The 25,050-nt window shown below is 37.4% G+C and overlaps 4 protein-coding genes and 1 pseudogene across 7 annotated transcripts; 1 reads left to right on the top strand and 4 right to left on the bottom strand.

Annotated features, from left to right (window-relative positions):
• Positions 1 to 2,560, bottom strand: LOC125187652 (U-box domain-containing protein 11-like; annotated as a pseudogene). Its single transcript, XR_016130457.1, has 4 exons — positions 2,107 to 2,560; positions 1,778 to 1,894; positions 1,303 to 1,695; positions 1 to 1,202 (listed from the first exon to the last, which is right to left on the bottom strand). The product of XR_016130457.1 is annotated as a U-box domain-containing protein 11-like (transcript).
• A 4,218-nt stretch (positions 2,561 to 6,778) lies between these two features.
• Positions 6,779 to 8,374, top strand: LOC125189260 (ferruginol synthase-like). Its single transcript, XM_048086553.2, has 2 exons — positions 6,779 to 7,643; positions 7,707 to 8,374. The coding sequence occupies exons 1-2, from the start codon at positions 6,783 to 6,785 to the stop codon at positions 8,307 to 8,309; spliced, it is 1,464 nt and encodes a 487-aa protein (XP_047942510.1). The 5' UTR covers positions 6,779 to 6,782; the 3' UTR covers positions 8,310 to 8,374.
• A 1,531-nt stretch (positions 8,375 to 9,905) lies between these two features.
• Positions 9,906 to 13,127, bottom strand: LOC125186997 (multicopper oxidase LPR1-like). Its single transcript, XM_048083493.2, has 3 exons — positions 12,724 to 13,127; positions 10,231 to 11,691; positions 9,906 to 10,156 (listed from the first exon to the last, which is right to left on the bottom strand). The coding sequence occupies exons 1-3, from the start codon at positions 12,931 to 12,933 to the stop codon at positions 10,103 to 10,105; spliced, it is 1,725 nt and encodes a 574-aa protein (XP_047939450.1). The 5' UTR covers positions 12,934 to 13,127; the 3' UTR covers positions 9,906 to 10,102.
• Positions 13,128 to 14,641: 1,514 nt separating this feature from the next.
• On the bottom strand, positions 14,642 to 16,098 carry LOC125186348 (uncharacterized). Its single transcript, XM_048082700.2, has 3 exons — positions 15,945 to 16,098; positions 15,754 to 15,829; positions 14,642 to 15,444 (listed from the first exon to the last, which is right to left on the bottom strand). Exons 1-3 carry the CDS (start codon positions 15,981 to 15,983, stop codon positions 14,831 to 14,833), a joined length of 729 nt encoding a protein of 242 aa, XP_047938657.1. The 5' UTR covers positions 15,984 to 16,098; the 3' UTR covers positions 14,642 to 14,830.
• Positions 16,099 to 18,263: 2,165 nt separating this feature from the next.
• LOC125187398 (C5orf35) lies at positions 18,264 to 20,537 on the bottom strand. Of its 3 annotated transcripts, XM_048083983.2 has the most exons (4): positions 20,385 to 20,537; positions 20,061 to 20,155; positions 19,601 to 19,872; positions 18,264 to 19,368 (listed from the first exon to the last, which is right to left on the bottom strand). In XM_048083983.2, the coding sequence occupies exons 1-4, from the start codon at positions 20,412 to 20,414 to the stop codon at positions 18,551 to 18,553; spliced, it is 1,215 nt and encodes a 404-aa protein (XP_047939940.1). In that variant the 5' UTR covers positions 20,415 to 20,537; the 3' UTR covers positions 18,264 to 18,550. The 3 variants fall into 3 exon arrangements, with proteins under 3 accessions (XP_047939940.1, XP_047939941.1, XP_047939942.1); XM_048083984.2 differs by lacking the exon at positions 20,061 to 20,155 and having other exon boundaries at positions 20,385 to 20,535; XM_048083985.2 differs by lacking the exon at positions 20,385 to 20,537 and having other exon boundaries at positions 19,601 to 19,846.
• Between the last annotated feature and the right edge of the window lie 4,513 nt (positions 20,538 to 25,050).

Here is a 25,050-nt window from a genome sequence, read left to right on the forward strand (position 1 = left end):
TAAATACAAACTGCAGCCATGAGAATCCTCTGTTTTACTCATGCTCCTCTAATCCCCAATTATGTACTGTGTAAAGAATCCTTTAATACAAAAAGTCCAATGAACAAATGACTAATGAGTGAGTGAAGAATCAGATCACACCTCTTGACAACTCCTAAGGTGTTCCAACAAAGATCCAGCCTTCATCTTGGCTCTCTCCGTGCCCGATTCCACCAGCTCCGACAGCGCCGTTGCTGCTCCGAGCCTGCTCAGGCACGCAAGACTCACGCTGTCTCTCCTGCACAAAGACAGCAGAATAGCTACAGCATTCTCTCTGCAACGAGGCAGCCCCATCCGAAGAAGTTCTGTCAAGACAGGTATCATGCTGCCTCGCACAAGGGCTGTCTTTGCCTCGTGGTGGCTGGCAAGAACTGAGAGAATGGTAAGAGCTTCATCAACAATACTGCTCGAATCTGTAAGCATCTTGATCAGTGCTGCCACAATGCCGGACCTCACAGCACGTCCCTTGTTTCCTTGATAGATGCACAGGCTGAACAAGGCGGTGGCAGCGTCTTTCTTCCCTCTTGAGCTCCCATTTTGGAGTAGATCCACCAGGGCAGGTATTGCCTCGGATGCACCCATGATTATCTTGTTCTCGTCTGCCAGGGACAAGCAAAAGAGGGTTGCAGCAGCATTTTCCTTTGCCTCAGCGTTTCCCTCTTTGAGGACTTGGACAACGGAGGGGACTGCATTGGCTAGCATGATGAGCTCTTTATTCTCGTCGTAGATGGAGAGATTGAGAATCGAGGTCACTGCATTATCTTGAATCTCAGCATCATTACATGTCAAGAGATTAACCAAAATTGGAATAGCTCCTGCCTCTGCAAGCAAGATTCTGTTATCCGTGCTTCGTTTAGAAAGCAATCGGATTTCAGCCACAGCAGCCCTAATTTTCTCGACACACCGACTTGCAAGCCTACACACAAGGGCTTCTATGGCTGCAATATCCCCCTGACATCACGAAATGATCCATCGCTTCTTTTCAGCCTCCCGTTTACTAATGAAGTCGGCTGAACCACATCATGCTTCAGGCACCACTGAGATATAAGGCTTCTCAATACATAATTCGGAGTGAGAGTGAGATTCTGCAGCTTCTGCCGCGTTTTTGGGCATGTTGTGTTGCCACAGTCTACCCATCTCTGTATATAACATCTCTCATATGTCTGAAACAGCAAAAACCAAACCACATTGTTAGTAAAAGCAAACTCATTATGAATAATTTTAACCCCATTGGTCTAAGGCTCGGTTGGACCATCATCATACCTGTCCGGTGGCCACAACAACCAGATCTCTCATGAGCTCGAGAGAGATAGGGCAACGCAGATCATCAGGAATACAAACAGAACCGGGCTTCTTGTTTTCCTCTACTGCTTTGCCAGACGAGGTATTGAGTCCCGGAGTCCCACCTTCCTTAAAGACAACAGCCTCAGACGAAATGGATGAGTTGGTTACATCGTTTTCAATCAAAACCTTGTTCAAGAATTGATCTACGGCCCCAACGCCTTCTCCCAGACCTTCCGTTTTCGAGCTAGCTTTGGTTACATTGTCTACATGTAAATATCCAATCTCTTTGTCTAATGGCTGAGGTAAGCTCGAGTTCAGAGGGCAGTCGTGTCTTTCACCGGCTCATCTCAACTGTGACCTCACTAATTCAACCTAATGAAAGAATAATGATGTTTAGAAACGAATCATATCCAAAATAACAGTACAAAGATGCTTAACTGTAAATGCTAACAACCTGATCTAGCACCTCTTCCCATATGTTGAAATCATCATAAGGCAAATTATCCAATGCTTTCTCCAGTTTCCATATTACACACTGAAATTGGAAGAGAATTTTCATTTTTGTACCATCCTATAATATAATGCAGATATCAAACAAGAGAAGCATTTCAAGTCAAAGTAATTAAAAACAATAATTTGACATAACTCATTCAACTAACACAGCTAAAGTATCAAAAATCTACAAATCAATCGAGTCAAATTCAAAGATCATATTTTTCATTAAGATTAATAGTTGTATGAACTCAAACATCATAAATCAAAATATACAAATTACATACTTACACAAGTGAACTCGGAGTTATCAAAGTGATTAGCAGCAAACATGAGTCTTGTTGAAACCTGAAGAGCTAAATTCAGATCAGCGAAGCCAGAATTCGAGAGACAAGAAGAGCTTGTTTCACAATTTTTTTGAATCATCTCGGAATCCTCAATTTCTTCAATAAAATCGGCCAAAAGTGAGACTCTTCTCCCCAATTCTGTGCATTCTCTCTTGAAAAAACCAGAGAAGCCCGAGGCGGAGAAGAACTGAGGCGGTCACCGCCGTCTTCTCTTCGCCTGCCATTTCATCGGGAGTGCAACTTCTATTTGGCATTATCACAAACATATTGTCGACATTGTTGTGTGGGACACCGTTATTATAAGATGAAGATTTGATCGTTATACAGTCTTCATTGCCAATTTGCCACAGCCTAAGTATATCCCAATATATAATAAATAAAATGAAATTAATTTGGAAACATTTATCACTAATAATTTTTTTAGCCCAAAAATGAAACTATTTATTATTAATGTAATATTTAAAATAAATTATTGGAAAATGTTTAAAATAGTAGTAATACTTAATCTGTTGCCATAAATATCAACATCTTCTAATTATATGGGCTGGTAAAGATCAACATTAGTTCATAACTTCATATCCCTTGAGTATAAACTAAAATATTGAAATTCGATGAGTATAATTCATAGATAGTACTCCACTACGTTCACAACCTATTTGCCATAAATTAATTGATTCATAGAAAATACTCCACTACGTTCACAACCTATTTGCCATAAATTAATTGACATAAATTTAATAGTACTAATTTGATTCACTTGTTTTGTAGAATCACTGACCGTGATTTGAGTACAATAAAAGATCCAACTTTTAATTGATTTTAATTAATGGATTAAAGATTCACTATAAACAAATGCGTTTGCTTGGTCGAATCTCGTTGGTCTAATTAATTGCACTAGTATTTATTTATTTTAATTAATGGATTAAAGATTCACTATAAACAAATGCGTTTGATTGGTCGAATCTCGTTAGTCTAATTAATTGTACTCGTATTTATTTATATTTCAGTTTTATTGAGAAAATATATTCGATACGAAACATATAGTTTTTGTGCTCTATACGGACTATCATTTATTATAATCCAAACGAACATCATTCTCAATAATGAATTCTCCACAGAAAGGAAAAGCTGGTAAAATATTGGTAGAAAACAAACAAACGAGTACAGTTGGAAGAAGATTAGGCTGCCATATAACTACCCACCAAATAGGTACTCCCTCCGTCCCAGAGAAATTGACATACTTTGAAAATGACACGGGATTTTATGAGGTTTTGTTTTGTGTGTTAAATGGAGAGAGAAAATATAATTTTTATATTCATGTGAGAGGGAACTTTTTCCAAAAAGGAAAATGTGACATCTTTTGTGGGACAAACTAAAAAAGAAAGTGTGTCATCTATTGTGGAACGGAGGGAGTACAAAACAATCATGTCCTTAGGCTGCCAAATAACTACCACCAAATAAGTAACATGTTGGATATTTTAGTGTAATTGGGTTAACTTGATTGATCAGTATTATCATAATAATAATCATATAAGTATGAAAGTACGGAGTGCACGCTTATTTGAATTCATTATGATGGACGGGGGTCCGAGGGCAGCGCCCCCGGGTAGCGGGTTCATCTTCTTCAAAATGCACTGATTCATCTACAGATGCACTTGTTCATCTTCTTCGAAATCTGATCGATTCTTTTGGTTCTAGATACTTCTTGAACATCAACATATAGAAGTTCTGATTTCTCTGAATTGTATGCGATCAAATATTTTGATAGAACATCGAAATTGATTTGACCTGAAAGTGATTTATCACGACTTTCAGATTATCCGTTTTTTATCCAATATTCTAAATCTCCCTAACATAATATAGGGGACAAATTCACATAGTTTTATGCACCGAGGGGACATAAAATAACTGTAGCCATTAGGCTGCCAAATAACTACCCACCAAATAGATACCCATTTTGCCGTACGGAACAGGGCATGGATGATAAAATTCTTGGTTAAATTAAGTCCATTATTTTCACTAATTTGGCCCACAACCTCCACTCAATGGTAATTTCTTAAAGATTATTTTATCCGTCTCATAATAGATGTTACATTTTCCTCTTTAGTTTGTCACACAAACTCTCTCACATTAATATAAATATACTATTATTTTCTCTTTCCAACTTCTCATAAAATTTCATGTCAATCCCAAATGTGTCCTCTATAATGGGATGGAGAGAATATTTTTTACCAAACAATACTGAATAAAACTCGTACCAACCCATGTGTCTTTCTTTTAATGAAGTGAAATCAATCTCTGTTGATGTATAAATTTTGGGTGAAATTCTTGAAGTAATTGTGTTTAGAAAATCATGTCCTTATATTTGACATTTTTTTAAAAATTCTACAAAAGGAGTTACACATTCTCAGATGTGTAAGAGCTTTCACAATAGTAGACAATTAACCTCCAATTTCCTCCTGCCACGTTAGTATTTTATTATTCAGGCTATCCACATGCCGAAATTGCTTGTAATCTTCGATTAATCAAGTAATTAGTACTCGACTTTATAAGTGATACTTCTCTATAATATAATTATGTGTATTTATTTAAATAAGTAAACTTTAAATTTAGTCCTCAAAAGTAAAGGTTTGCACATTTTAGTTTAGCGAATTACTATGAAAATTATCTCTGAGAAACAAAAATGCCTCAAATTCATTTTTTTTTTCTTTTTTATCCTAAGTTAGCATTCTGCGTTCAATTTATGTATGTGTTTTCCGTTTGTATTTATTAAAGTATAAATTGAGCGGAATCATAGGCAAAAATGGGGAAATACCTCAAATGATATTTCATTTTTCAAATATTAGTTACGATACTTCCCATGTCCCAAAAGAATATACACTTTGGCTTCGATACGTGTTTTAATGCAAAATTGTTAAAGTATGAGAGATGTATGGAGAACAAATAATTAAAGTATTGTTAGTGGAGAATGTGTTTCACCTAGGGGTAGCAAAATGGGTAGCGGGTAATGGGTAATTCCCATTTCGACCCGCTACCCGCCGGGTATTGGGTATCCGCTACCCGATGACAACGAAAAACGGGGCGGGATCGGGTAGGGTGTTTTAGAATTTTGCGGGTAGCGGGTATACCCACTACCCGCTTGGGTATACCCGTTAGTCCCGATAATACCCGTTATTATGAGTATTAGCCATATTCCACCTTTTAATATTCCCTTTGTTCAATATTAATAGAGGTGTTTCAAATAGTTAAAGTAGAGAAAAAAAAAATAAATAGTTAAATAATAATAGCTATATACGTACTCATTTTGAAAAATTGAAAATAATTAGTTAGAACGGAGGAAAATTAAAGTAAGAGAGATAATAATGTAGAGAAGAGTATTTATATTATTATATTTCCAAAATGAGTGAAGAAAATAAAATGTCTCTATTAAGACGGAATAGTGGGAATACTTTACATAATCTAAGAGTTCTTTTAAAATATTTTTATATTTCAACAAACTTACAATTAAAAACTCGATATTAATAAAGTAAATTAGAGAGCATGGACGGTTATTACGGTTTTGAAATTTTTTATTAGGATTTCGGGTCGGGTACGGGTACCCGCAATGTTGGGTACGGGAAACCCGACACGGGTATCGGGTAATCCCGGTATGTCGCGGGGCGGGTATTGGGACAATAAATTTGGCTTAAATCGGGTACGGGTACCCGACTTGTCGGGTGCGGGTACCCGCGGGTAACCCGTTTCGCCACCCCTAGTTTCACCTCATTAGAGAGAAAATAATTTTTAAAATTAGAGAGGGCATATTCTTGTGAGGCAGATTAAAAAAGAAAAGAGTGTATATTCTTGTGGGATGAATGAAGTATTATTTTTCATTCAAAAACCTAAAATATGTTAAACCCGGGATCAAATTTGTAATTGAATGTGCATCAATTTTGAGAATAGGAAAGCAAACAATATATATTTAATTGTCACTGTAAAATTGAAATACTCATAAAATTACAAAATCATGCACGCATGATTATATATCTACATGATATAGGATCAATCAATATTTTAGGCTCGAGTCTTTGGTCCACAACCTCCTCCACTAAATAATTTTTTTTTCATTTGTCTACTAGCTTGAGGAAAAAGTAGTCATATATTCCATGTTAATTTCTTATGATAAAGTGAAATCAATATCGTAACCGTGTGACCATTAATTAAGTCAAATCAAATTTGATTCTATGTCCTATGATATACTCCCTCCGTCCCTTATTAGGAGTCACTCTTTGATCGGATACGAGTTTTAAGAAATGCAAAGAAAAGTTGGTTGAAAAAGTTAGTGGAATGTGGGACCCATTTTTTATATTGGTTTTATAATAAAATGTGAGTGAATTGAGTTAGTGGAATGTGAGACCTACTTACTATTTATGGTAAAAATGAAGTGTGACTCTTAATTGGGGACGGACCGAAATGGAAAAGTGTGACTCTTAATGGGGGACGGAGGGAGTATATAGAAGTAAATGTTGATTTTGGTACTAGTATTATCTTAAAATATAAAATTATTAGTAGTCCTTTGACTTCATCAATAAAAAGAGGCATATTAGTACACAAGTTTGCAAGGGAGAAGAAAAAAAGAAAATGGATTCCTTTTTGATTGGTGTTGTGATCAGTGTGGTGTTGTTGGGTTTAAGGTGGTTTGTATTCCTCCGGGAGCCACGGCCACGGCTCCCTCCGGGACCCAGACCCCTCCCGATCATAGGAAACATGCACCAACTAGGTAAAAATCCGTACGAAACACTGAGACAGCTGGCGAAAACGTACGGCCCTCTGATGTCGATCCGCATAGGCAGCGTGTACACGGTGGTGGTGTCCTCACCGGAGATGGCCATGGAGCTCCTCCAATGCCACGGGCAGGTCTTCTCCGGTCGGGCCGTCCCCCATGTGATGGATGTATGCGAGTTTAGCAAGTTCTCTATGACCTTCGGTCCGACCGGGAAGGAGTGGCGCAACAAGCGCAAGATCTGCAAGGAGATTGTCTTCTCGGAGCGGTGCCTCGAGGGAAGCGAGGCCCTCCGCCAGGAGATGCTGCAGAAGCTCGTGGATCACGTCGGGGCCCACTGCGACCGCGGGGACATGGTCAACATCCACGACGTGGTGTTCATGGCCAACCTCAACCTCTTGCTCACCACAATCTTCTCCATCACCTCCCCGGATACCACCATGGAGTTGAAGAACATCATGGACAATGTTTTCTCCTTATTTGTTCCCAATATCGCTGACTCCTTCCCCATTCTCAAACCCTTGGATCCGCAGGGGCTCAAGAGCAAGGCTGAGTTAAACGTGGCTAAACTCTTGGCCAAATTCCAAGATTTTACTAACGAGAGGTTGGAGAACAGAAGGAACAACCCCAAGAAGCAAGATCTGCTCGAGACGATCATCGATATCACCCAAGGAAACGACTTCAACTTCACCACACAAGATATCAATTATTTACTTTTCGTAAGAAGTTCAATTTTCATTTGCTCTATATATATTATATATATTTTAATTCTATAAATATAGGAATTAATCGTGGGAGGAATAAACACCAACTCCAGCACAGTGGAGTGGATCATGACTGAGCTACTATTCAACCCGGACAAACTCAAAAAGCTAAAACAAGAGATAAAGAGCATAGTCGGAGAGAAGGGGCAAATCCGGGAGGCGGACATGGCGTGCCTCCCGTATCTGCAGGCAGTGATCAAAGAAACCTTTCGTTATCACCCGCCAGGGCCTTTCTCGATTTCCCGGGCATCAGAAGCCGATCAAGAGGTGAATGGTTATATGATTTCAAAAGGGACGCAGATAATCGTCAATTCGTGGTCAATGGCAAAAGATCCCACCATCTGGACTGATCCCGAATCTTTTCAGCCAGAACGATTCCTTGACAACAAACTGGACTTCAAAGGCCAGCATTTCCAGCTCATACCCTTCGGGGCGGGCCGGAGAATATGCCCCGGACTACCCTTGGCAACCCGGATTCTGCAGATGACCACTGCGGTTTTGGTTCATAATTTTGACTGGAAACTTGAGAAAGACAAGGATCATCCGGACCATAAAGAAGACAAGTTTTCGATATTCTTGAGCAAATCAATTCCACTTAGAGCTTTTCCTTTTAAAATTTAAGATTTAATGTAACCATGAAAAAGAATAAAGCATGAGAAATAAGACACAGTACTATAAAAGACACGAGTAATTATATATTTTATTTTTTATCAAAAAAAAAATGCTACCTGACCCGGCCATTTCCTCTTTCTCCCCCTTTTCTTAACTTTAGTAAAAGAAATAAAAAGCATAAATTGAATCCCAAGTCCATAACTTAAATAATACTCCTCAACGAATATGGCCCAATTATTCATTTATTTTCAGCCCAACGCAGTTATAACAAAACACAATCAACAACACTAAAACCTTGGCCTTTCTCTCCATTTTCATTACCGCACGCCTCATGGCTCACTGTCGGAATGTTGATCGCGTTACCAATCACACTCGTCTATTTTATTATTCATAATATCACTCATATGGATAGCAACGATTTTCAAGGTTGGAGCTTTGAGTGAATATTAGAAGAAGAAGAGAGAAAATCTGTGCTTCTTCAATTCCCAGAAACTTGGAGAAAGTTGTAGGTATTTGATTTTAGATAATATGAGTAAAAAGCCATTTTATATCGACCACATTGTCAAAAGAAGAGAGAGTACTCCTATTATTTATTTGTGATGATTTGTGCTTAGATTTACTATCCTAAAGGCTAAAATTACAACAGAACGTACGTTCTATTTATGCACCTTAAGGAACCAAGTAACAGCTAGATTATAATTGTGTTAAAATCAAATTAGTTCATGTTTTGTTTGAGGCGCATTGTAAAATTGTGTTAACGTTGATAGATTGTTTGGAGCAAGTAGGTAACGTGGATAATTGCAAAAGAATTCTCAAACCATTTTTTTGTTTTAAGTTCGATATGTTTTTAGGATGTGAATGATTTATTCAATTCCTTAAAAAGGGGGGGAAATATTAGTCATTATTGAATATTATTGTTTTCGCAATGTATTTTTTTCTTTCCGCTAACAATTATTTCAACATGAAGTGCAACTTTTTCGTTCCCATACAGTTTAATTGTAAAGTTGCGATCATGATCTAGTAGTTCAATCCTTTCGATTACATGCTATACAAAAATTCCATAAATTAATTAAATTAGAAAAATCATTGGAAAAGGTTGGAAGTATGCTTCTGAGTTAGTTATTCTAAAAATGGGATAGCCATATACTCGCAGATAAAAATTGGGCTTCGGCCTTATTTAAACAAAGATTGTATATTTGTTATTGGGCTCCAGGCAGTAGGCCCAACAATGGCGAACATTGTCGATGGATCTTGCAAGCATTAACTCTACAGCCTTTTTCCCTTTCAAAAAAACATTCTACTATATTTTAAAATATAATCGTGCATTATTATATCAACAATTTAGATACATCTTATTATATGCACAGGGGTGTGATCAATTGCTAACTTTCTTAAGTTACTAACCTGCTAACTCATCTATGCAGTGTATTAAAAATGTCAAAACATAATTTTGTTGAACTTCAATATAATGTGTTGATATTATGTATTGACATTTTGATGTCACTGTGTTGACAATTTTATTGATGAGTTAGCAGAGTTAGCAACTTAAATAGTTAGCAATATAACGCATCATATGTATATTTATAAAAACTAAAGTCAATCACATAGGAGCATTTAATATATATTGCAGTTCAAGCATTGGAGAGTGATGCCTTCGACTTGTACTTGAATTTGGACATGAGATATGGAATAGTAATAGTCATTGCTAAATGCTACACAAAGTTACAACATACTCCATCACACTTTAGTTGAAAGTTGAAACTATATCCATTTCCCTCATCAATATTAACACAATACACACATCAATGAGTGAATTTCAATGGTCTCATCATCGCATTATCCTCGTGATCTAAAATCTGCAACCAATTCAATATAAAACAATCATTTAAATGTCCTGAAAAAATATTAGGTAGGAATTGAAGGAACTTACATGACAATGGTACACATATCCCGGCTCAGCAGTGGCGTCGAACGGATATGACTCATTCGAATGAATATACGAAAACCTCACAAATATCTTAGTGACATGTCCAGGCATCAACTTGAACACATTTTTCCACCCCCTCTCGTGGGCAGGAACCTGTCGCTTCCTGCCCGTGGCGTACCTGTGGACCCCACACTTGATCGCGTCGTTGTACTTCAGCATACACTCTTTAAACTCATCGACATCCACCAACTCCGTTTGATCAAGAACCATAAAAAGGCCCAAATGTATGTGCAACGGATGGTTATCCTCCGTCAAATTGATCACATTCCATATCTCAGTGGTCCCCACTTTCGGCGTCTCCGTGGCTGGGGCCTCATAGGGCAAGCCGTTGATGTAGAGATGCGTGGGCTCATCGATGGGGCTCGTGTACTCGTATAACGAGATGTACCTCACGAGCACCCCCGTGGCAGACAGACTTGGCAGAGGATACTTGATCAATGTTTTGGGGATTTTTGATGTGTCAAATTCATGTTTGGATTTGATGATGAATTTCATGACCTTGCTATTTGCTGCATTGACCGGGTCACCGGAAGGGTACGGATATGCTGCATCATTGGTCAATAATACTGATTTTGACTTTGACTTGGAGAAGTCAACGACCACGTCAGCGATCTCGGACGGGGCTAGCAGGAAGGAGTTGACTGTTACCGGCTTTTCAATGTATGCTGAGTCGGATCCTACAAGGATAAATTTCAAACCGTTGTCGAATGAGAAGTTGAAGAACCTCGCATTGCTGGCGTTGATGATTCTAAATCTGTATTTTCTCCGCCTCACGGTCATGTACGGCCACGCCTTCCCATTGACAACAATGGCATCACCGAAGTACTCTGGCTGCCACTGAGGATGGATGGATGGGTTATTCCCCTTGGGGTCCATGTAAATCGAGCCATCCGTGGAGAAGCTGCGGTCAAACACGACCAACGGGCGGTCAAACTCCTCATCATAAGGGAGTCCTAGTGGCAGCTCGAGGCTTGGCTGGCGGATGATGTAGGCGCCAACTAGGCCAGCCAAGAGGTTGACCCTGGTCAACCCCATCGCGTGGTCGTGGTACCATAGCGTGCCTGGGTGCTGCAGATTGTGGTAGTTGTAGGTTTCCCTCGTCCAAGATGGGCCATGGTCCTTGAACCGGGCCGTGAACCATGCACCCGAGTGGCCGTCACTCTCGGGCTCGTCGACGCCACCGTGGACGTGCACCACCGTGGGGATGCCCTTACCCTTGTGAGGTGTGGCTGTTGGGATGGTGGGGTCCCAAGGAAGTATGTGTTTTGAAGGGAGATAATTAGTCCATTTTATGTGAGTGTGAACTCCATGAAGAGCTTCAATTGTAGGGCCAGGGACTGTGGCATTTTCTTTTGTTGTACCATATGCAAAAACTGGTGTTGCAGGTAGATCTCTATGAAATTTCTGCAAATAAAAAAAATAAAAAGCAAATTGTTGCATTTTATCTGCTTTACATGTTAATAAGTGCATCATGAAATGAGAGGTTCAATAGTAGTAGTATAAGCTAAAATCAAATAATTGGGACTCCACCAAATTGCAATTGTGAGATGATATTCCACCATAATGTGTCACACCACATAACTACAGAACATATAAATTATAATGGTTCGAATTCGAATTTATGGAGGAATAAATGATATTAATGCAGAATAGTACTATAATGGCACGGCATTAAATTTTGTTAATGATGAATTACAGTTAACAATTGTTGGACTGTGGTGTATATTATTACTAGTAATTATCTTTCTGGAATTTTATAAAATTGCTGTTGAAAGGACTCATACCAATAAAGAACCCACTATATAAAATAAAAATAAAAAAAATTAAATTAAATGTAAAGTGATAGTGGGAAAAGTTTCCTACATTCCAATTGAATTCACATGCCATGTCTATTTTTTGTTCTATCCAACATACGATTCCATTTATTTAAATAAATAATTTTTCTATAAATCGTATATGTATCTCATATAAAAAAGTAAAAAAAAAGTACTTTTATCGAGATAAATTAGACCGATGACCTAAGCTCGTGGAATTCAAGTACAGTATATCAGAACAAGACAGCACAAACATAGGAAAATATGTGCACAACTTATAGAAGAGGTAGAAACATAACGCAAGCTCAACTTTACCTATTGAAAAGTATGCCAAAATTGATGAAAATGAAAATTTAGAAGCAAAAAGATGGAGTACTAAATGAAATGGCTTTGTAAAACAGTGGGCTCTACTACTTCATAAAACAACAAGAAAAAGTGGGTCAGTCGAAAAGTCTAGTACAGACTACAAAACGACCTCGATGATTGAATAAATTTGTGTGTACACACTTATCTTAAAAGTTAAATAAAACTGAAAGATGATAATCTTATTTAACAAATTAAATGAAAATCACACACTCAACACAGCCCTATTTGTGCACATTTGAATTATTGGAGAACATACCCATAGTTTGTGATACATTCCAATACTGAGTTTGGTCGGAATCGGAGAAGTATCGGCGAAATCGAAACCTTTGATTCTGGGCATGTCGGGAAGCTCATCAGCAAACATCTCCAACTCTAATGGCTTTATCATTCTATCCTCAGCCCATGCAATATTCACCAAAATTACTATTACCACACTAAACTGCACCAATTTCTCTCTCCCCACCATATTTTCGTTAGATTGTGAAGGATAATGTGTGTGTATGTGTGAGAGAGAAGGATTAGAATAGAAGAAGCAAGGAGAATGTGACAAATGCAAAGATAAAAGTATACTGAAAAAGGCTTTATTTCGGCACTGCTTCGTTGTCTCCGCTTATATATATACTAGTATAAATTTTACAGCTTAATTTAGTAGGAGTACAACTCCTATATTTTTTGTGGAAATATTGAGATATAGAGTAGAATTTAAATTGAATTCCGATGCTTTAAATTGCAGAAGAATCTTTAGAAAAAGATGAGTATGCACACACATACAATGACACAAAGGTACTATATTTACACTTTTCAAAACTTAATTTCATTGTGTTTCTTTTACACTGCCTAATTTGTTTCGTTCCATTGTGTGAGTATTGCTGTTTTTATTGTGTTTCAATGTCAGAGACCATTAGTCTATATATTTTATTTGCTATAGTTTAGGAGTGTGGTAAGTATGATTATTTTTCCGGTGAACATTTGAGGACATGATAACGGTGCCTCACTTTGTATATCATTAGCAAAACTGAGAATATTTAGCAATAATAAATTTAATTGTGACTCCAAATAATTTAACTTGCTTTTTAACAGTTCTGCACACCAAATAATTTAATTAAAAAATTTATTGATAACAATCGAATCCAAATTGGAATACTTCCATACTGATTGTTGCAGCAAGATGTCACTATAAACAAAGAATAACATATTTGCTATATGCGGAATGGATTAATTCTTCTTCCATCATTATTCTTATAAGATATTTTTATGCTTTTTGTAATTAGAATGACGTGGATTTTCATTCTCCGTTACACATTGGAATAAAATGGTTACCACTTATTTTATCTACGATTTGTTGATTTATGAGATGCTCCTAAATCCAATCCTGTCTATTTTGGCTCAAGATTTTTCCAAGAACCTTCCACTTAGACAAAGCAACTTCTAACTATTTTGAGGATCACATACTGTTTTGAATGATTGCAAAAGAATCACAATTTTGATCAAAGTTGGATTTTAAATATGATTTTAGACTTTTAAAACAATTTTGATTAAATAATGTGTACTGTATTTGATTATACAAAAAGCGCATAATTAAATTGGGTATCGTGTACTGGGCTGAAACAGGGGAGACCCTGACGGCATGCCCAGAAAAGCCCAAATATATGTAAATAGCCCAATCAAATAGTAGATTAGTAGAGTACTTCCTCCATTCTATAGTAATAAAGTCATTTTATCATTTTAGTACATTCCATAGTAATAGAAGCATTTCTCTTTTTAGTAAAAGTCAACATATTTTTCTACACTATTTTACTCTCTCTTACTTTTTTTCTCTATCCATCTCTCTACCTTTTTCATTTTCCACTTTATTCTCTCTTTACTTAACTCACCTAACACAATTTTTCTTAATTTCCGTGCCGAAAAGAATTGTCTCCATTACTATGGAATGAAGGGAGTACCTTTTTTCTCTAATTTTCAACGCTAGCTGAATTTTCTATTTATGGTAATCTCCACGTTGATCATCTAACTGTATGTCTTACTTTCATTCCCCAAAATTGTACTACTACAATTTACATGTATGAACAATAACTAAGAACTTTGTGTATGTTAGTTTAGAGTGCTTAATGAACAAGGTTAAAGATATCAAATTGAGCACGTAGAAACGTGATTTTTAAATTTAATACTTACAATAAAAAAAAATGATAAGCAGAATATAAATTGTCTTTTAGCTCTTCCTCAAACACAATACAATAGGAGATGTAAGAAATGAGGCAATAGACTATGCTTAATAGCTAATACTTCCATCTTGACAATGAAACACAAATAGTAGTTTATAAAAACTCACATGCAAAACAGAGAAAAATTCAAGAAAGTCCAAACTACATAACCCTACAACCACCTGCAATCTCATCACTAAACACATGATCACCTCCACCGGTATAATCTCCGCCACCATAGCTGTAGTAATAACCGGTGGTAGGAGGCACAAACGCGCTCCGGTTATACAACATCTGCTGGTATGGGTAACCCCCATGCCGGCTCACTAACGCATCACTTCCATTAGGCTGCTGCTCAAGTACTCCAAATCCCCCATTCCCTTCCATTCCTAAAACACCATTACCATGAAAACCGGCAAGACTCATCATCGCGCTAATATCATTTACACACATGTCGTTCGTATTGGCCATCTGATCATTCCCTTTCTTACCAACCACATTCTTCTTCGTTTTCCCATTATTAGACTTGAGGCGAGAGAGCTGATTGATCTTATTCCTGATCAGCTGCATCTCGTCTTGTTCATTGTTTTTAGGCACGTGCGGTTTAGTGTTGTTCTTGTTTTCTTTGATCAGTTTCGGGGTTTGGTTGGATTTTGGAGAGCAGAGCTCGGCGTGTTTACCGGACTTCATCAGTTTCTTCACAAGAGTTGCGGAATCGACGTTGCCTGAAACACTCACCCTTTGTTGCTCTGCTTCTATCTTCACTTGGTACACACCTAAATCCACCAACAAATTCAATATTGTCCAAATTTTTGAAATACATTAAAATTGCACTGTGTTTATTCAAAACAACTATTTACATTCATAGCAACTAGTGTATTTAGCTAGCTGAATGTAAATAAGGCATATGTTTTTATTAGACATGACATCAATTGAACATAATTAATATTTTTGTTCTTACTAAAAATGTAAGGAAACAAAACATGAAATATCAACAGACAATGTTGCCACACAACAACATACATTATTTAGGAGAGAAATTGGTATAGTCTAAAAAGAAATGATAATGGGAAAGGAGCAAAAACCTTCAATTCTCTGAAGAATTTTCTTCACTTGCTGCTCACATCCCTCGCAATGTATGTTCACTCTGAGCATAAAGGTCTGTAATTAAAAAATATAGAAAGCCATAAAACTTGAAGCTCTGTCAAAAAAAAAAAGCACTACCATAAAAAAGAGGTTAAGCCATGAAACTATTTTATAACAACAAAGAAACTACCTGGATTTTGAGCAGTTTAAAGTCTTCATCTTTAGTCATTTCTTGGGAGGTAAGATCTGCAACAAGAAAAATGAGACAAGGAAATGTGGGAAACTATGTTATCTGCCTTGGCAGAATTAGAGTGAAAGAGAGATAGTGGTGAAATGAAATGGTACTAGTATAAATAGCTATAACTATTGCTAGAGCTCACTTAATAGGTCAACAAATTTTCTCAAGTGCAAATACACACTCACAAGTCACAATATAGAGAAAAGAGTTGGGAAATGGAATTCTATGGAATATTGTACTCTCTCCGTCCCACAAAAGATGTCACACTTGTGGGATGACACATGATTTTAGGAGGTTTTGTTTTGTGTGTTAAATGGAGAGAAAAAATATAATTTTTATATTCATGTGAAAGATAACTTTTTCCAAAAAGGGAAATATGACATCTTTTGTGGGACAAACTAAAAAGGAAAGTGTGACATCTTTTGTGGGACAAACTAAAAAGGAAAGTGTGACATCTTTTGTGGGACGGAGGGAGTATACAGTTAAAATTTGAAAATGTGTGGAACAATTGGGTCTAAGACTGGTCTCTGGAGTTTCGTGAATTAGTAAAGAGTAAAGGTAAATTTTAGTCCTAAACATATGATCAAAATATGAATTTGGTCCAAAACATTTACTTTTTGAAAAATAGGTCCTTAACAAATAAAAATGTTGCTGAAATAGTCCTTTTTTTTACGGTTTCGTCAAAAAACTAACGGTCAACGTTAATTGCACAGTGGCATGAACGTTAGTTTTTTGACGGAACCATAAAAAAAGGACCACTCCGTATCAGCATCTGCAATATTTTAAATATACTATTTTAAATAGCAATGTCTATAAAAAAATATTGTACTCCATATCATGATAGAATCTAATGTACAGATACTATTAAATTCATTCAAACTAAATCGGAAAATTAATTTTTTATACTATTGCTTCTTTGTTTAAATCAACCAATATTAGAATAGTTTGGAATATAAGAAGATGGGTAGCTACAAAAGAGGCGCATTTTGCCTTGCAAAAATAACTTTGGTGCCATTAAATAACATTGTTGGGGTGGGTCATCGGTTTATTATAGGCTCTGCAATAATCAATGCAGCAATGAATGAAAGCTTTAGCCAATCATTTTACATGAATATTTTTTGTTCCATTCCAACAATACTAAATACAACCATTTTTTTGTTTCTCATCATTTAATACAATTAATGTCATCGGTAGAGTAGATTTACCCTATATAGGGTTGCGTTAGTGTGCTAACTAATTTACAGTAATAACTAATAACTTTTAATATCGTGTATTAAAATTATCAACACAAAGACATAATTATATTAATAATACAACATGTAAATTTAAAATGTCAACACAAAGACATAATTTTATCAGCACAAGAAGATTGATAAATTTATGTTATGTTAATGTTTTTTAACATACAAAATTGATGTTAGTTATTAGTTATTACCATAACTTAGTTAATATTTGATCACATACTACCCTATATATATATAAAGAATGATAACGTTGTGGTTGTGGTACAAATGTTATAAATTTGGAAGAAGCATGACTTGCTTTGGTATTGTGGGAAACGTGGGGCAATAAGAGATTGTGCACACGGTGCAATTATGAGTCCTGTGACTGCCTTTCTCATCGAATTTTTTTCACAGATTAGTGAATTGTCGATTCTCAATTTTACAGCTTTTCTCCATTTTGTAACGCAATGCTTATTTAATTATAAGGACAGGTCCAATCCCATATTGAAGAAGACGACATATATAACGTACGAAAAAGTTGTTCGAATTGTAAAGAGGGGGATTGCTTTGGCCCCGCACCGCATCATATCATATGATAACTTGTTTTTCATTGCTTTGTAATTTTATTCTTCAGCTTATGGGGTTTTTCCACTTTCCACTTTTCTTTAAAGAAATCATCTTTTTGCATGGATATCATCTGGTAATGGAACTTCATGTCATTATTTATGCTGTGTGAGTATGGATTTCTCTTGAGACCTATTTGAGCGATGGGGTTTAATCGATAAAAATATTCAAACTTTATCTATCATTTAATTTTACGGGTTGATTGATTTTAAACTTTATTCATCATTTTATTAGTTCATTATATCAATTAAGTAAGTTTTCGTATTGGGCCATAGATATAAGTAAATATTGTAGTATGGAGTATTCTTTTGGGCCGAGTCGGGTTGATGGAGTCGGGACATGAATTCAGGTTATTTGAGGAATTTGTAATTTACATCTTTAAACTGGGTATTATAAGAAGAATGCAAGGGAGAACAATAGGAACTATTAGTAAATAGTAGTAGTATAAATTTATTCTTTAAAATCCCAAATATAAGGTAATTTCACAACAATAAATGTATCTAGCCTGCTCTTTGCATAGAAAAGTTTCAGTGGTAATGTGGTGAATGGCTCTGCCATACCAACACAAGCAGACCCAGAACTAGTGAAGAGCGAAACTTGATCAAAATCCATGATGAGGAAAAAAGAATTAATGCTCTGCTCAGAAACCTCCCCTCTCACACTACAAAGTTTAAATGAATGACCGAATCAACTGGACATGAGACACTTCGCTTAGCTCCATCTTCTTCGATCCTCATCCTCGTCGACAGGGGTGTACCACGAAGGCCGGCGCTTCGCGTTGCTCAACCTATAGTTGAGGAGAATCTCTTCATTCGAGATGGCCCTTGTAGCCACTAGAACCAGACTCCTGATAACGGGAACATCTGCAACGGTGCTGCTTGATTTCCATGACTTGAACCAAAAGGTTCCAAACTTCTTCATACTTACTTCTTGCCCGCCCCCAAACGGGACATTTGGGATGTAGGTTCTCATATTCTGCTCAGTTAGAGGGAAGTCATAGGGGCATACCATTACATTAGGGAGCGCATCCTTCGATGGATGGTTCGCGAAATGAGCGAAAGCAAGTGGATGTCTCCTTTCCAGAACAGCTCCTGTACCCCCAGCTTTGGAGCCATCTAGTGGTTTACTGAGCAGCTTCCACATCCGATCCGAGCCATCTAAACCACCTTCAGCATTCAACCCAGGCTGTGGAGCACCTGACCCGCTCCACAATTCACGAGCTTCACCACCAGTACCCCAGGGCTGCGCATTTATCACTGTTCCATCATATCTTGTGATCAAATAAGGGTTCTCTAAATCAACTCTGGGGTACCCGGGAATGTATCTGTAATATGCAGGTGAGTATGTGATGCCAGGGTAAAAGGCTATTACAGCTCCCACATCAGCTTCACCATCCAAAAACAAACCTTGGCCAGCATCCTTGTGTTGAATTTGAGACGGCTTGATTTCAAGAGTGTAGTCAAGGAGATCCTTCAGATTTTGTGAAACCTCACAACGCTTTATCATCTTCGTTTCTGGCACAGCCATGCCTGAGTACAAAGTCATCAAATTTGGAGGTTTACACGACAACATCACTCAAGTGGAAAAACACTTAAATGCTATCGGATGACTCCAATGGACTAAGATTATTAATTCATAAAGATGTCCTAAAACTCCAAATAATACATAATGAAGGACTGCAAGAAGCTGTGAGATTCAAACTTCAAACTGCTGAAATTTGATAAAAAGAAATATTTGATGCTCGTTAAGAATGTTACTCACTGGGATTACGATCCATTGGTGTGGTCCTGCCGACAGCAAGACCTAGACCACTACGTCGAGGGGCAGTTTTTGCTTCCGATGATGAGTTGGGAGTGTTCGCCATCCGTGGATCAGGACGAAGAATGTCATCCATATACTTGCAGAAAGTACTTATTTGTTCGTGAATGTTTTCTTGAACTTGCTTCTGTTGCTCTTCCAGATTGGCTTTACTTGCCATCTCAATGATTTCATCTGCATCAGCTTCTTCTGCATTTTTACCCAAACGGTTGTAGCTGACAGTAAACCACATTGCAGCAGCAACAAATAAGCCAGACATAATTCACAATAAATATAACATAAATCACAAATTTTCAAAAACTCAGAAGTGCACAAGCATACAGTTAAGCTCACTGATTATTAAACTTATTGGCATCAACTTTACTCTTAAAAATGCTAGCTCAAGATGAGAAATGGTATTCACCATGTAAAAAGGAAAAGTTTGTTCATATCGGCTTCAAATTGAAGGTGCCTTCCATGCTTAGCAAACGTAGGACTTTTCGCAAGCACCTTGACTGCCTAAATGAAGCAATTAATCACACAGCAGTTCAGTATAAATGAGTGGTAAAAAACGACATAGATATGAATATTGAGTTGAAATCACCAAATATAAATGTCTTTTTTTGCAATTATATCGGAACATCGGCTCAATTGGATGCTAATGCAAGCGATTTCTTCAACTACAGTAATGCAGATCGATAGAAATGGATATCGTGATCGTATACAAACGGGATCATAGGAAGTTTACCTCTTGAAACTTCTGAAATAGAAATGCCATGACAGGAAATTTGTTGCAGAAATTTGAATGAAATATCGGTTACTACTGCTCAGCTTTGGTTAACCTGAAATTTTGAAATTAGGGGTTTGGGAAATGAAAAGTCAAAATTAGGGCATAGACATTGGGGGCAATTTGTAGCTGACTTATTGTAGGAGTATTATCTATTTGATGAATAAATTAAATTACTACACTTTATTACTTAATTAATTTGTTTGATTATATAATAATAATAACAATAATAGTAAATGATAAGAATAACATTTTTAATTAGTTTGGATGAATTGACAAGCTAAAAGCAAAAGCAAATAAATAACGACATTTTAGAGCATTTCCAACAGTTTCCCTAAAACCTCCCTTATTTCTCCCTAACTCCTGCCACATCAGTGCCACATCAGCACCATAATTTATCCCCAGTTTTTAGCCAACTTTTAGCCAACTGTTCCAATGGTTTCTCCCATATTTCTCCCTTATTTCTCCCTAACTCAACATTTCATTTTTACATCATCACTAATTTAATTGTTTTATTTTTGTATATATCTCCTCGTCGGACTGAGAATGAGAAGATGATTCAGAATTCATTAAATATAGATGGAGAGAGAGAAAATAAATGAAGAGAGAAAAGGGATGAGGATGAGGAGAGAATGAAGAGAGAAAAGGGATGAGGATGGGGAGAGAATGAAGAGAAGGTGTGTATTTATAGGGGGGAAATTAAAAAAAAAACAAAAAAAATATTTATCGCCGAATTATCGCCCACGGTGGTCGGCGATAATCCGGCGATTTTTCGCTGGTTGGCGATAAAACGGGAGGAAAACTCGCCGAATTATCGCCGACCTCTCCCATTGGTCGGCGATGACTCGGCGATAGACGGCGAAAAAACGCCGACTTTTAGCCGGCACCATTGGGAGTGCTCTTAAAGTAACAGATTTTTTTTACAAAATATCCATTTAGTTTAGAGCACTCCCTATGGTGCCGGCTAAAAGTCGGCGTTTTTTCGCCGTCTATCGCCGAGTTATCGCCGACCAATGGGAGAGGTCGGCGATAATTCGGCGATTTTTCCTCCCGTTTTATCACCAACCGGCGAAAAATCGCCGGATTATCGCCGACCACTGTGGGCGATAATTCGGCGATAAATATATTTTTTGTTTTTTTTTTTTTAATTCCCCCTCTATAAATACACACCTTCTCTTCATTCTCTTCCCATCCTCATCCCTTTTCTCTCTTCATTCTCTCCTCATCCTCATCCTCATCCCTTTTTTTTATTAATTTTCGTCGTTGTAATGTTTACCCGTGTTTAATACAACGAACTTTATTACTATTATTTGTTTTGTCTTATAAATTAAATTAGCTAGCTTTATTATATACAAAAATAAAACAATTAAATTAGTGATGATGTAAAAATGAAATGTTGAGTTAGTGAGAAATGAGGGAGAAATAAGGGAGAAACCATTGGAGCAGTTGACTAAAAACTGGGGATAAATTATGGTGCTGATGTGGCGCTGATGTGGCAAGAGTTAGGGAGAAATAAGGAAGGTTTTAGGAAAACGGTTGGGAATGCTCTTACAGACATTTAGTATAAAGCTTAAATCTAAGTGAAAGATAATTTTCACTAGTTTAAGATCATAAAATGCACGGAGTATACTTTTTCAAATATACTACTAGTACTACTAAAGTACTAATATTACTCCTTACATTTGTGTAGATAACAATTAGCCAAATTTTAATTAATCCGTTATAATTTTCTTATGATCAATTTTATCTTATGTGGCACCTAATATTTGTATTGGATTCGGATGCACATCTATTTTGATTTCTTTTAAATTTTAAAATATACTCCTATATTTCTTATTAATAAATCAATGCTCAAAACGGGAAGCCCAAAACCATCCACGTAACCAAAGCGAAACAGAACGTGTATAAGAGCATCCACAATGGCGGCTAGCGCACCGGCTAGCCGAACCATTGGGACCACCTAGCGGCAATTCGGCGTAGAAATCGGCGAGTGCACGCCTATTTCCAGGCGCTGGCCGATGCGCACGGAAAGGACTACAGCGGGGAGGAGTGCCGGAAGGGGTGGGAACGCATCAGGGCCGTGGTCGGCCGATTTTCAGGGTTGTACGCCAACGCCCTCCGCATGATGCGTAGTGGACAGACTGAGGAGGACTGCCGGAGGATAGCGGAGAGTCAGTTCCCCAAGTCGGGGGTTTATAAGGAGTTCACCTTCTGGAACTGTTATGTGGTGCTGAAGGACTCCGAGAAGTTCCGGGCAGGGGTCGACGCTGGGTGGCCGAAGAAGCAGAAACTGAACTATTCCGGCGATTACAGCGGCGGCAGCAGCGGCGGTTCCCACGACCTCCCCCCGGATTGAGGAGTTTCCATCCCCTCCATCGTTTGCGACCCGCACTCGCCCGATTGGCCAAAAGCGGGCGCAACAGGCAGCGAGCGGATCTTCCCCCTATCGCCCCAGGAGGTCCAGTCGACAGTCCCCGCCCCCCACCCGCGCGTACACCTTCTTCTCGCGACAAAAAACGCGGGAGCAGATGTACAAGGTCTTCCAAGATTGGAGGGCTGCCACTGACCCCACGGAGAAGAGGTTTCTTCACTCGATGCTCGATAGCATGCAGGTCGATTTGGATGTCGCGAGGGCACAGATGGGGGGCTCAGATGCCACCGATGTGGAGGTCCCGAGTGGCGGCGGCGACGATGATGAGGAGTAGAGAGAGGCGGGGCTCGTGTGTGGAAGCCCGATTTTTTTAAAAAAAAATTTATGTACTTTTTTTTATCTATGTACCTTTTTTTTAATGTAATGAATGAATTTTTCCGTGTATGTCTCGTAAATTTAATTTCATAATTTATCGTAAATTTAATTTTGTAAATGTAGTTGTTTTTTAATTATTTTGCGGCTGGCCTTAGGCTAGCCTATTTGAGTAAAATGGTGATGTGACAGATGGATTTTTAGTGCTGATGACATGGCAGGGAGAGAAAGTGGCTGGCATATGGCTGCCCTATTTATTATGGATGCTCTAAGGGCCTGTTCATTTTAGTAGATATGGATTTGTGAGAATAAAATCTAATCCAGATTTGGCACTGTTCAATTATGATAATTAATGAAGGTTTAGGGTGTTCATTTTTTTCGAAATGGATCAAGAAATGGTCTGCATGAATTTATTAATATATTCCAACATGGGTAGTGTGAGTGTGTGACCATAATACCACCGCTTTTTCTATGTTTTCAGAGAATTCAAAGGGTACATTAGTCAATTTAACTCCATTTCTTGGCTCAAGCTTCAATGCAGATTTGAAAACCACGGTGTGGAGCAGAATTGATTTAAGGGTGTTACACAGCCCAACAGTGCAGGCCTTCCAATTCTGATCGGGCTCTCCAGATATATTCAATGAAACATGAACATCATTTAACAGTTAGAAATCACCCTATTTCTTATCATTTCTAGGAACTTGAACACGCCCTAAGTCTAAACGCAGCACATTCATCATACTTCCACTTTTTTCCGTTATTTAGGCTAGTAATGCCATTTTCATTTTAATTCAGGATGGCAGATAAAAATACTTATATGAGAAAAGCGCGTATTCAGTTTTTACTTTTCTTTCCTTCTTAGAATTAAATGATAAATATATCATCAAAGTGAAAAAATTGGAAAAATTCAAGATAGCATGTGACAACTATAAATTGCAAATTTGTTGTGGATGGCGCCTCTCCACCTACATTGATTACTAGAAGAAATAAGTATATTCCAAGAAATTAATACTAATAGTTAATTACCACAAACTTTCTGTTTACATATTATTATCCCGCGTCATCCCATCACACGCTTTATATACTATCCTCTTCTTTCATATCCAAGATATATATTGCTACTTCTACAAATACCAAACTCCAACACACTAAATTATCACATTTAAAATTTAAAGAAGTAGTATCTTGGAAAAATTAAAGAATCAATCAATTAGATGACTACAGTTGTGCCAACTTCCTATGGGGTTCAATCCTTACTGCTCTCACGCTTCCATTCGGCCCCTCCGAAGAGGCTCGGAAATGGAAGACAACGAGCTTCAACTTCAATTCGTGCAATGAGAAACGACGGTAAGAGAGATAAGCGACGAGATTCGAAACTTGTGGACGAAAATATGATTGTTTTGAAGATGAGGATTCAAGAAACGGAGATGAAGGAGAGGGAAAAGCATAATTTGGAGAATGAGGAGGATTGGTATGAGAATTATGATTCGGATGTGTATGAATTAGTAGGGTTGCTGCAGATTTTGATGATGAACAATAGGCCTAGTTTAGTTTTGGGAGTGTTTGCTCTTTTGGTGATTAGTTCATCAACATCTTTTGCTCTTGTATTCTCCTATTTGCTACACAATATAATGTAATTAAAAATCGAACGCAATTTCATTTGCAGTGTTGTAATAATATTTTTGCATGTAGCTAGTTACGATGTGTAAAGTTGTTAATTGTTATACTATTTGGTACAAAATGATTGATGAAATGGACAATTAAACTGTATTATTTAAATGTCAATAATTAATGAGTATTAGCAAGTAGTTATAAATGGAAGATTCTCCTTTTCTCTCTTATTTACTAAACTCTATCATCCAACCAATCCCACCTTAAATCAAT

This window comes from Salvia hispanica, chromosome 5 (assembly GCF_029641045.1).
Source record: "Salvia hispanica isolate PSC_SH4W2 chromosome 5, Shi_PSC_v1, whole genome shotgun sequence".
NCBI classification, from domain to species: domain Eukaryota; kingdom Viridiplantae; phylum Streptophyta; class Magnoliopsida; order Lamiales; family Lamiaceae; genus Salvia; species Salvia hispanica.

Excerpts from the sequence above, each read along its gene's own strand:
- LOC125186997 (XM_048083493.2), bottom strand. The coding sequence starts at position 12,933 with ATGGTGGGGAGAGAGAAATTGGTGCAGTTTAGTGTGGTAATAGTAATT. Across the intron at positions 11,692-12,723 it reads GAATGTATCACAAACTATGG|AAATTTCATAGAGATCTACC; the intron begins GTATGTTCTCCA and ends TTTTATTTGCAG. Across the intron at positions 10,157-10,230 it reads GATATGTGTACCATTGTCAT|ATTTTAGATCACGAGGATAA; the intron begins GTAAGTTCCTTC and ends AATTGGTTGCAG.
- LOC125189260 (XM_048086553.2), top strand. The coding sequence starts at position 6,783 with ATGGATTCCTTTTTGATTGGTGTTGTGATCAGTGTGGTGTTGTTGGGT. Across the intron at positions 7,644-7,706 it reads ATATCAATTATTTACTTTTC|GAATTAATCGTGGGAGGAAT; the intron begins GTAAGAAGTTCA and ends CTATAAATATAG.
- LOC125187398 (XM_048083983.2), bottom strand. The coding sequence starts at position 20,414 with ATGGCATTTCTATTTCAGAAGTTTCAAGAG. Across the intron at positions 20,156-20,384 it reads TATTTCAGAAGTTTCAAGAG|GCAGTCAAGGTGCTTGCGAA; the intron begins GTAAACTTCCTA and ends TGCTTCATTTAG. Across the intron at positions 19,873-20,060 it reads AAACTTTTCCTTTTTACATG|CTACAACCGTTTGGGTAAAA; the intron begins GTGAATACCATT and ends GTTTACTGTCAG.
- LOC125186348 (XM_048082700.2), bottom strand. The coding sequence starts at position 15,983 with ATGACTAAAGATGAAGACTTTAAACTGCTCAAAATCCAG. Across the intron at positions 15,830-15,944 it reads TTAAACTGCTCAAAATCCAG|ACCTTTATGCTCAGAGTGAA; the intron begins GTAGTTTCTTTG and ends TTTTAATTACAG. Across the intron at positions 15,445-15,753 it reads AATTCTTCAGAGAATTGAAG|GTGTGTACCAAGTGAAGATA; the intron begins GTTTTTGCTCCT and ends TGGTGGATTTAG.